The sequence below is a fragment of the Typha angustifolia genome, chromosome 7 (genome assembly GCF_048772165.1).
Source record: "Typha angustifolia cultivar Huaian chromosome 7, ASM4877216v1, whole genome shotgun sequence".
Taxonomy (NCBI): domain Eukaryota; kingdom Viridiplantae; phylum Streptophyta; class Magnoliopsida; order Poales; family Typhaceae; genus Typha; species Typha angustifolia.
Window position 1 is genome coordinate 16,448,073 of NC_133245.1, and position 11,412 is coordinate 16,459,484.

Genomic DNA, 11,412 nt, shown 5'->3' on the forward strand with positions numbered 1-11,412 from the left:
CTCTACTAATATTGTGCAAGAAAAGATCATATAATAATTTTCACTTCTCTTTTCTATTGCTCTCCAAACAAGGTGAAAGAAAAAAATTATTATTTTTATATTTCAAATATGCCCCTTTATATTATCCTACTTATTTAATATTTTCGAATTCCATTAATAAAGTTAAAAAATTCAAATCAACAGATTGTAGATTGTATTAAATTAATTTGTGATCAAGTGTATTAATCTTGATACCTAAAACATACCAAAACCTACTATTTTCCCCTACAATAAACGGAGATGATACATTTAAATCGATACTTTTGAGATCTAATAAAAATTTGTCAACTAAATTAGTTCTTACAATAAATTATTAAATCATATTATTCTTATTTATTTTATAGACATTATACTTGTATTAGTTTATTTCAATAATTAAATATTGCATAAATAGTATAATAATAAATATATTATTTGCTCTTATTCTATCAAATGGAATAAACTTATTTTTCTATTCACTTCGCTCTTCCGAGCCTCTCTCCTATTCTCTCCGTCTAAAGACTCTAAACATATGTTGCTTAAATGCGGGAGAGATGAAAAGATAATAAAGGAATAATCCTTTTTGGTTCACTATCACAATCTCCCCCTCTCTCTCTCTCTCTCTCTCTCTCTCTCTCTCTCTCTCTCTCTCTCTGGGACTACCGAGATCTGATACTCACTCTCGTGTCACAGATCCGGATCTTAGCTTGCGAGGTCAGCACCCTTCCTCTCCGTCGCTGATCCGTGCCCTAACCCCTAAGCTTTATCTTCTATTGGTATCGATCTTGCAGAATTCTTCAGTAGCTAGGGTTTGGCGAGATCCAGTGATTTGAGGAGGTCGGAAGCGAAAAGGGGGGAGGATTGGGACTGGGATTAGGAAGAGATGCTGACCAAGTTTGAGACGAAGAGCAATCGGGTTAAGGGACTCAGCTTCCACTGCAAGCGGCCATGGATCCTCGCCAGTCTCCACAGCGGCGTGATCCAGCTGTGGGACTACAGGATGGGCACCCTCATTGACCGCTTCGATGAGCACGATGGCCCAGTTCGTGGTGTCCATTTCCACAAGTCGCAGCCCCTCTTCGTCTCAGGAGGTGATACGTCCGATTCTTCGCATCTTTTACTCCAAGATCTCATCTTTGGTCTGTTTTAGTTGGTTTCGACTTTGTAGGTCAGATCTGCGCTTTGATAATCTTGAATTTAGTTACAATGTTTAGATCTAGGTAGTTGCGTGAATTTGGTATCAGTCGCGTGCTCTTATTTATTGTAGTTGTTGAGATCTGATTTAGGTATGGTCCGGTGATCGACGTGCATTTTATGTTACTAAATCCCGAATGCCTTGGAACATGCACTACTTGTCACTATAATAGTTGTAGCATCGTTCTTGCAGGAGATGACTACAAGATCAAGGTCTGGAATTATAAGACCCATCGCTGTCTGTTTACGCTTCTTGGGCACCTTGATTATATTCGCACTGTCCAATTCCATGATGAGTACCCTTGGATTGTCAGTGCTAGTGATGATCAGACTATTAGGATCTGGAACTGGCAGTCACGTACTTGCATTGCAGTACTGACTGGGCACAACCACTATGTCATGTGCGCATCTTTCCATCCAAAGGAGGACCTTGTTGTGTCGGCTTCCTTGGATCAGACGGTGCGTGTCTGGGACATTGGAGCATTGAGGAAGAAGACGGTGTCACCAGCCGATGATATTTTGCGTCTAACCCAGATGAACACAGATTTGTTTGGAGGAGTTGATGCTGTCGTGAAGTATGTCTTGGAAGGTCATGATCGTGGAATCAACTGGGCATCCTTTCATCCTAGCTTGCCTCTTATTGTTTCTGGAGCAGATGATCGGCAAGTTAAGATATGGCGCATGAATGGTAAATTGTATATCTCAACAATCCTTTTTTAAGCTTTCCTCTGTCTTCAGATGTGCTATTATGTGCTTGTGAACTATTAATGTTGTTATTATTCAGCAAAGAACTTTTAGAGCGTAAGAACTAAAGTGAAAAGCACACAGATTTAGCATAGTGACGTTTCTTATGAATTTGCGAGAAATCAGGATCCTAGTGAAAAATATTAACAATATGACATGTACCTTTGGAAATATAAAGATAATGGAGTGACCTCTAAGTTATTATGTTCTTCTTTCTGAAGAATTTTGGAGGAAATTCTATGGATGACACATAGAAAAAAGGAACGAATGGCTTGATATACCTAACTAATGACCCTTTTGAGGAGACAATTAAAATTTATTCTGTCAGTTGTCTGATAAAGAAGCACTACTAACTTACTATCTATCTTACAATACAGATACAAAAGCTTGGGAAGTGGACACTTTGAGGGGACACATGAATAATGTTTCCTGTGTACTATTCCATGCAAAACAGGATATTATTGTATCCAACTCAGAGGACAAAAGCATTCGTGTCTGGGATGCTACAAAACGAACAGGTATTCAGACTTTTCGTCGTGAACATGACCGTTTCTGGATCCTTACTGCACATCCAGAAATGAACCTTCTTGCAGCTGGTCATGATAGCGGCATGGTAGTTTTCAAGTTGGAGAGAGAGCGCCCTGCCTTTTCTGTTAGTGGAGATACTTTGTACTATGTAAAAGATCGTTTCTTGCGGTTATATGAATTCTCATCTCAAAAGGACAATCAAGTGGTTCCAATAAGAAGGCCTGGTTCTTCCAGCTTGAATCAGGGACCAAGAACATTGTCTTATAGCCCCACTGAGAAGGCTGTCTTGATCTGTTCTGATGCTGATGGTGGTTCATATGAACTATATATTGTTCCCAGTGAATCTGTTGGAAGGGCTGATTATATGCAGGAAGCCAAGAAGGGAACTGGGGGTTCAGCTGTTTTTATTGCTCGAAATAGGTTTGCAGTTCTTGACAAGAGCAACAATCAGGTTTTAGTGAAGAATCTTAAGAATGAAACAGTGAAGAAAAATGTTCTTCCTATTGCGACTGATGCAATCTTTTATGCTGGGACGGGCAACTTGTTGTGCAGGGCAGAGGATAAAGTGGTCATTTTTGATCTTCAGCAAAGAATCATTCTTGGTGAACTTCAGGCGCCATCTGTTAAATACATAATCTGGTCAAGTGACATGGATTCTGTTGCCTTGCTGAGCAAACATGCTATAGTTATTGCTAATAAGAAGCTTGTGCATTGTTGCACCCTGCACGAGACAATCCGTGTGAAAAGTGGTGCCTGGGATGAGAATGGTGTCTTCATTTACACAACCTTGAACCATATAAAGTATTGCCTTCCAAATGGGGACAGCGGGATCATAAGAACTCTTGATGTTCCTATCTACATAACCAAGGTTTCTGGGAGTAAAATATATTGCTTGGATCGTGATGGAAAGAATAGGGTCATCTCAATTGATGCTTCAGAGTACATATTCAAGCTTGCCCTTCTGAAGAAAAGATATGACCATGTAATGAGTATGATCAAGAACTCACAACTATGTGGGCAAGCTGTCATTTCATATCTGCAGCAGAAGGGATTTCCTGAAGTAGCTCTCCATTTTGTCAAAGATGAGAGGACTCGGTTTAACCTTGCTCTTGAGAGTGGCAACATCCAGATTGCCGTTGCATCTGCAAAAGAGATAGATGAGAAAGACCACTGGTACAGATTAGGCGTTGAGGCTCTTAGGCAAGGAAACACTAGTATTGTTGAATATGCTTACCAACGGACAAAGAACTTTGATAGGCTTTCTTTTCTCTACCTTGTGACTGGAAACATGGATAAGCTGTCCAAAATGCTTAGGATAGCTGAGATCAAGAACGATGTGATGGGTCAGTTCCACAATGCCATGTATCTAGGTGACATTCATGAACGAGTCAAGATCTTGGAAAGCACTGGGCATTTGCCGCTTGCATATGTAACTGCTGCCACTCATGGGCTTGTGGAAGTTGCTGAAAGGCTTGCAGCTGAATTAGGAGATAATGTCCCCTCTCTACCTGATGGGAAAGCCCGTTCACTATTGATGCCCCCTGCACCTCTTATGTGCAGTGGTGATTGGCCATTACTGAGGGTCATGCGGGGCATTTTTGAAGGTGGATTGGATAATCTAGGGAGAGTAGGACATGAGGAAGAAGAAGAGACTAGTGGTGCTGACTGGGGTGATGAGGAACTGGATATTATTGATGCAGAGGGTATGATGCAGAATGGTGATATCATCATAGCAGAAGATGAGGAAGGCCAATCTCATGGTGAGAACGATGAAGAAGGAGGATGGGATCTTGAAGATTTGGAGTTACCACCAGATGTAGTTACTCCAAAGGCTGCAGCTAATGCTCGTTCTACTTTATTTGTTGCCCCTACAGCAGGCATGCCTGTGAGCCAAATTTGGGTTCAGAAATCCTCCCTTGCAGGTGAGTTGGTTGCAGCTGGAAACTTTGACACTGCCATGCGCCTGCTTAGCCGACAATTGGCCATTAGGAACTTTGCTCCATTGAAGCCATTGTTTATGGATCTTTACATGGGCAGTCACACATATCTGCGTGGTTTTGCTACGACTCCTGTGATACCTGTCGCTGTTGAGAAGGGATGGAGTGAGTCAGTGAGCCCTAATGTAAGGAGCCCGCCAGCACTTGTTTTCAAATTCTCACAGATGGATGAGAAGCTCAAGGCAGCCTATCGAGCCACCACAGAAGGAAAATTTCCGGAGGCTCTTAGGCAATTTCTTAATATCTTGCATACTATCCCACTTATTGTAGTGGACTCTAGGAGGGAAGTTGATGAAGTGAAGGAGCTGATTGAGATAGTTAGAGAATATGTGCTTGGTTTGAAGATTGAAGTTAAGAGAAAGGAAACTAAAGATGATGCGGTCCGGCAACAAGAGTTGGCAGCTTACTTCACTAATTGTAAGCTTCAGAAGATTCACATGAGACTCGTGCTCACAAGTGCTATGACTGTATGCTTTAAGGGAGGAAACTATGGTACGGCAGCTAATTTTGCCAGGATGCTTCTGGAGAACAGCCCAAATGAGGCCCAAGCAAAGAAGGCTAGGCAAGTATTGCAGGCTTGTGGTGATAAAAAAGATGCCAAGCAGTTGAATTATGATTACAGGAATCCATTTGTAGTTTGTGGTGCAACCTATGTACCAATCTACCGTGGCCAGAAAGATGTGTTCTGCCCTTATTGTGGGTCTCATTTTGTACCTGCCACTGAAGGACAGCTTTGTGCAGTTTGTGATCTTGCAGTTGTCGGGGCCGATGCCTCTGGTTTGCTCTGTTCTACTACGCAGTTGAGATAATTGGCAAAAGGCTCTACATTTATTATATGCCACTTTCATTTTAGCAGTTAATTGAAGACTTTTATCTTGCTGAGGATGCTATCATGTGAAAGGTAAAGCAATAAGAATAGGAAATGTTTTGTTAGAGCAATTTGCTCAGTTTTCTTTGGGCCCGATGAGCAAATGCAGATTTTGATTAGTTCATGCAAGCCCCCTCCCTCTTTTTTTTTTTTATAAGAGACAATGTAAGAGTTATATTTGCTTCAGAATTGCGGTGACGCTCTCATTTGGTTTGTTATATAATATAAAGATGTCTAGGGTTCTTTGCAGGAACCTTTATATCTTGTCATTGTAATACAGTATGTATCTGAGTCTCTGCTTTGTCGTGGTAATAGATGTAATTGATTGCCTTCTCTTGTTTCGGGCATTTGATCTTCTAATACTTGCCATATACCCCATATTTTGGTCATCACATGTGATTGTAAATTTAAATCTCAGAAAAAAGGGGTGTTTTATGTGTCATGGCCTGATTCTTTCTCTCTTTCTTCAAAACTTCTTTTTGAGGAGAAATATCATGATCCTGATGCAATTGGTCGTACAATGAATATTCTCGGTTTCCATGACATTGGAATGGGTGAAATCATACTCTGAATGCGTAGATAACGTCCTGGTGAGTGGTGATTCACATCCCCAATCAAGATAAGTTGGAGCTCGATGAGTAGATAACATTACGTTAATGTACATTTTTCATCACATCTCAACGCAGTATCCACATGCATCGTACTGCTTGTTGGCGAACTTCTCATTTGTGGCACGTGGCATCTTTCCCGGAAAAATGCGATAGTCGTGTTCAATGAACCAGCAAAGGCCATCAATTTCCAGAGTCCTTCTTGCGTAATACTTAGCACTTCCCCACATTTGCCAAGGATACGAGAAGATATATTATCCCATTTTTTTAATATGCAAGTCCTATATCATGGGTTCCGTAATACTCGATGCGTGAACTTTGGGATATTAATACACGAAAACACGGAAGCGGATCCTCTGAAGCCTAGACTGCATGAATCTCCTCAACCTGAGTCCTCTTAGCAGCATGTACTAATAAAACTTCTCTAATTTTAATATTTAATTATAAAAAATAATTTTAAAAATGACTTGTTTACCTATGATAACTCTATTTCTTGAAAGAAGATAGTTAACTCAAGTGAGATAATTCACTGGAGTTCACTTTCCAGCAATTAAACTGTGATCTGGAGAGAGAGAGAGAGAGAGAGAGAGAGAGAGAGAGAGAGAGAGAGAGAGAGAGAGAGAGAGAGAGAGAGAGACAATTCCTGACAGTCAAATTACCTCATATGGCTACATAGTCTTTCCATGCAAATGCGCTGCACTCAAAAGCAAGTCTAATAGCACCTAATTGAGAATATTGAGAGTTATGTACATCAGACATGCTTCTCCGCATACAAGCACAAATCTCTGTGCTCTGTTAAAATGTTCCCCTGTTCAAATGTTTTACAGAGTCAAACATCTTCTGGGTTTCAGAACGTTAATTGCCAGTGGACACATGTGATACAGGAAGTCTCATAGAGATGCTTCAAAGCTGTTTGTCGATTGAAAGCAGAGCACATTATGAAGCAATGTCTTGCGCAATAAACAAAATCATATTATTACTTTATAAGAATTACTATCTGAATCATACAAGAGTGTATTCTGAGAGGCTTGTGACATGCCACATTATGTATTGGTTCTTTTGTTTTTTCCCCAACATCCTTCTTGACTTTGTTATCATTTTCTCCATCTCCCTGAGAGATGGAAGAAGTTTCACAATCTTTGCAAATTTGAGCACAAGGATGCCTTTGCTTCTTTCTTTTTCTTTGATGTTCTATTAATATTATGCACTACATCAACTGAGTTTTAGCAATTCCAGAGAGTGCTCTACTTGATCAGCTCCACCTGCTACTTGTCTTAGCAAATTCTGCACTCCATCTACCCACTTCTGTTTGCTGATTCTATTCTCACATTCAAACTCTAATATTCCTTGTGCTGTTCTCAGGCCAAAGTAGCATCTCTCCTCTGGAATCTCTCTCTCATGCCCCGGCCATGCTGGAAGCTCATCAAATACACCATAAACAACACCTGATGATCATCACATAACCCCATCGATCAGATACCAAAGCATGGAATTAGTGTACTTATAATTGTTCCAAATTGATGTTTTAAACTCACTCTTTTTCTTCTTTGAAAGTGCACCTCCCATATGCTTGCTCTTGAGTTTTACCATAACCTGACATCCATTGAAAATGTAAAATTTGAGCACTAAAACCTTCAGATATATCATCTAACAAGCGATGGATAAAATTATCTACCTGAGATTTTTTGTTAATGAAAACAGATACACGCTTCCAGTGTAGAACTCCTGCATCACGGGAGGACAGAGTGTTAAATTCTTCATCCTGATAGATGATGTTTTCAATGGATTGGTAGATGAACTCCCAAGTAAAAATAGTACCTTTTCTGGTGCGTTTAAGCAGCTCTCCTTCTTTACACCATATGTCTGGGCTCCAACAAGGGCCTTTTTCGTAAGGAATAACAGCTGCATTACTCCTTGCTTCGCGTTGCACTCTAAGCTTCATTGCTGCGGCTCCTCTAAGAGCTGGAATATAGAATTGAAGTTAGTTAGTAATTAACTAAGAATGTTTCATTGATTAAGTAACAGGAACTATGACTAGCTCTTGAGATCTAACCTGTGGCTGCTGCTGCTGTGAGAGTCATGAGATCGCCGGGAGTTCTAACGTCGACCGCAGACCCGACGGCGGATGCAACCTGGTCGTGGCTGGCCCCGGCCAGCTCGGCAATCTCGATGCAGTGAGATGCTAGCAGTTCCGTAGCAGATACCAAGGCGGCAGTCATTTTTGGGGTCTGGCTATCTGTGCTTGTGTCAGCCGCCACGGCAGCAACCGCTGCGGCTACTCCGGCGACGGATACGGCAGCGTGTATACGAGCTTTCTCGGCACGTGCCTTCTCTTTGATCCGGTTGCTCTCCTTGTTGTGGAACCATCTTCCGATTGCTTGGTGGTGGGTGATGATGGAATGCCTACTTCGACATGTCTGACCAAATCAAACAAATTAAGAGCAAATTAGAGGACTTCGTAATTACAATCCCGTTATAAGTTTTGCTTCACTTGAAAGAAAGAGAAAAAGTTTCTCCTTTTCTCTCTTCTAGCGCTCGATCAGGAGCTTACACGCATAGGATGACTCTGAGCAGCAGAAGCGGCGAACGCCAGCGTCTCCGGGATCGCCATCATATCCGGCAGCCGATCAACGACGAAATTCCTCTTCTTGTTGCCGGTCAGGAGAGCCTTCGATATCTCCGACGCCGACACGCTCCACGACCTTGCCAAGAACTCCATCGGTTCCTTCGGCGTCTGCGGCGGCGGTATCGCTTGCATATTCCTTCCCATCTCCTCCTCCTCCTCCTCTTCCCTCCTCAACTCCAAACTCAACAACGCATCTCTCCTCTTCCTCCTCCTGCCCAAGAAAAACCCCTTCTCCATTGCCTTTCCTACCTTGGTGTGCACTCCAGTTGGTCCCGGTTTTGGATACTTATAAGGAGGAGGCCACGCGGAGCACGAGAAAGGAAGGAGTGGTGGGGCGAGGAGGGGACATAGGGTGGACAAATCCCCTGTTCCTCCTTTTATATTGCTTTCGTTGGTTTCTGCTACTATTTCCTATTACCGTGGCATTTGGGTTCTTATCTGGGGGGTCTAGAGAGAGAGAGAGAGAGAAGGTTGCAAACCTCGGCGACAAGAGTCCCAGTTTAGCCGGCGTGGCCTCGTGCAATGTTGCGCGATTCCCTACACCTTTGTTTCATGGGAGAGTTCAGTTTTGTCGGCATTGGATAGTATGTGGGTCGGACCATTCCATCTCAATTTTACCATTTCACACCTTACATTTCATGAATTTACGAATAGAGTATATATATGTGTATATATATATATATACGACGATTTGTCGCTTTTGTGGGATTTGGACGCTTGTATTTGTTAGCTTTAGTAATGGAACTTTGTGATTGCAGAGTGGGGGAAGGAATTTGGTGGTGATGACTGGTGATTGCTACTTCTCCTCTTCTTCTTCTTCTTCTTGTCATTTAAGGTCACCAAATATCTACTATTTGGGAATCTTTTTACCAACCTTATGTAAAGAAAGTTTAGAGTTTGCTTGGTGTTACATATCAGCAATAATTGCAAAGCCAAAATAGGCAGAGAAGGATGAACCCTAACCTAACGCTTAGAGTGGAATCTCACGCTCCAGCTTTGCACCTGAGCTTTAATCATTTATATACACTAAAGAAGGGCATCATCATCTAGAGTAGGAAGTATTGATTGGTTCGGCGGCTAGCTCGGCCTGGCTCCTCTTTGCTTCTTTTTTTTCCTTTTTCTAAGCAGAACAAGAGACAAATTCAAAAAGCTTTAAACCCTTTGTTTAGTGAGCCTTTCTGCCGTGGGTCAGATTGCAAAGCGTAATGGTTGAGGTACACTACTGATGCCCTTCCATCCACTGCCCTCAAAAGATAAGCATGGCATCGCTTTCCAATCTTTTCTTTTGCGTGCGGAGGAAGTGATCTGTCTTATTAGTTCTTGCCTCTTGTTGTAATTATCTTTTGCTAAGTTATTTGAGCGATTGGAATAAGAAAATGTAACTAGAGAAAGAAGTATGTGAGAACTTTAATGGGAGGGGGGGGGGGACCAAATTAGCCACTTCGATTCTTCTAAATATTTATTTTACATATTTTAAAATTTAAACGGGTTTATAAACTTTTTTTAACTCAGTGAACGGCTTATTTATAAAATTTAAATTTAAAAAAGAAAAAAAACTACTTTGCACCTTTTCTCCAAAGGCTGTAAACGCCGCCCACGAGTGAAATGAGTTGATGGAAGGGATGCGTGGATTAATTGCAAAGTGGAAAAGAAAAAGAAAAGCTAGCGTAAGGCTCTAGGCCTGATCTACCTTACGAAAAGTTTGCAAAAAAGAGCTATTCGGCGCAACTTATTTGGGCCGGGCTTCGGAGTTGGATCCAGTACCAATTAAAAGAAAAATTATTCGTCTTTTAATCACTACGTTGGTTTACAAAACTAAAACACTAAACACGAATCAAAGGGTAGCAGTTTCCAGATTGCCACGTGGGGGATCAGACGAGGGGGAGACAGAAGGGTACACCAGATTCTGGTGTACCAGCGCAGCCAGTGCTGCACCAATCAGCGGTCCAACCCAGTACACGCCGTGGTTCTTGAAGTCTCCGCTTATGATCGCCGGTCCGAAGGACCGGGCGGGGTTCATCGACGCCCCAGTCAGTGAACCGGTCGCGAGCACGCACGCGCCAGCCGCGAGCCCGACTGCTATTGGCCCTAGGGCCGCTGACGTGAGCGGGCCCCTCTTTACTCCTCCCCTGAGGTCGCACGCCACGTGGACGGTGTACACCAGCGCGAACGTGGTCACGCTTTCCAAAACTGCCCCTCCGAACCCCGTCATCTCCGTCGATATCCTCGTCGTCGGAATAGCCTGAACCAGGGAGGCGTTTGTTTTTAGTACGCGCATTAAAAAAAGAAAGTCAAAATATTTCTCTTTATTTTTCTTCTGAGTGCTGACCTGGCCGGCGGAGGCGACCCGGAGGATGAGGCAGGCGACGGTGGCGCCGAGTAACTGAGACACCCAATAGAAGATGGCTGTGGGAACGCTGACGTGGCTGCCGATGGCGAGGGCGAAGGTGACGGCGGGGTTGACATGGCCACCGGAGGCATCCGCGGCAATGTACACCGCGACGAAGAGCGCGAAGCCCTGAGCGAGAGCAGTCGCCACTAGAGACGAAGCGTCCGACGTAATGTCTGGGGTAAGCATGCCTACAAATAGAAGGATTAGAGAGAGAAACGTAGAGGAAAAGAGCGTAGTAGAAAGAAGTAGGCAACTATTTACGGGCGGAGATGGCGGAGCCGATGGTAGCGAAGACGAAGAGGAAGGTGGAGATGAACTCGGCGACATACGAGCGAAGTGCAGGAGGAGAGAACCAGAGCTGGAAGTGGGCTCGGACGTTGGAAGCCATTGATTTCTTTCAATAAACAACTGGCTTCATGTTCCAACTTTAAAAAGAG

At 42.8% G+C, this 11,412-nt stretch overlaps 3 protein-coding genes across 3 annotated transcripts; 1 reads left to right on the forward strand and 2 right to left on the reverse strand.

The window, feature by feature from the left end:
* The first annotated feature begins 579 nt into the window (after window positions 1–579).
* On the forward strand, window positions 580–5,661 carry LOC140762235 (coatomer subunit alpha-3-like). Its single transcript, XM_073099900.1, has 4 exons — window positions 580–732; window positions 810–1,109; window positions 1,406–1,900; window positions 2,334–5,661. Exons 2-4 carry the CDS (start codon window positions 902–904, stop codon window positions 5,288–5,290), a joined length of 3,660 nt encoding a protein of 1,219 aa, XP_072956001.1. The 5' UTR covers window positions 580–732; window positions 810–901; the 3' UTR covers window positions 5,291–5,661.
* Window positions 5,662–6,908: 1,247 nt separating this feature from the next.
* Window positions 6,909–9,044, reverse strand: LOC140762749 (VAN3-binding protein-like). Its single transcript, XM_073100683.1, has 6 exons — window positions 8,509–9,044; window positions 8,011–8,374; window positions 7,776–7,919; window positions 7,633–7,682; window positions 7,493–7,550; window positions 6,909–7,402 (listed from the first exon to the last, which is right to left on the reverse strand). The coding sequence occupies exons 1-6, from the start codon at window positions 8,818–8,820 to the stop codon at window positions 7,170–7,172; spliced, it is 1,161 nt and encodes a 386-aa protein (XP_072956784.1). The 5' UTR covers window positions 8,821–9,044; the 3' UTR covers window positions 6,909–7,169.
* Window positions 9,045–10,417: 1,373 nt separating this feature from the next.
* Window positions 10,418–11,363, reverse strand: LOC140762607 (probable aquaporin TIP5-1). The gene is made up of 3 exons (XM_073100480.1): window positions 11,237–11,363; window positions 10,913–11,163; window positions 10,418–10,825 (listed from the first exon to the last, which is right to left on the reverse strand). The coding sequence occupies exons 1-3, from the start codon at window positions 11,361–11,363 to the stop codon at window positions 10,418–10,420; spliced, it is 786 nt and encodes a 261-aa protein (XP_072956581.1).
* Window positions 11,364–11,412: the final 49 nt, after the last annotated feature.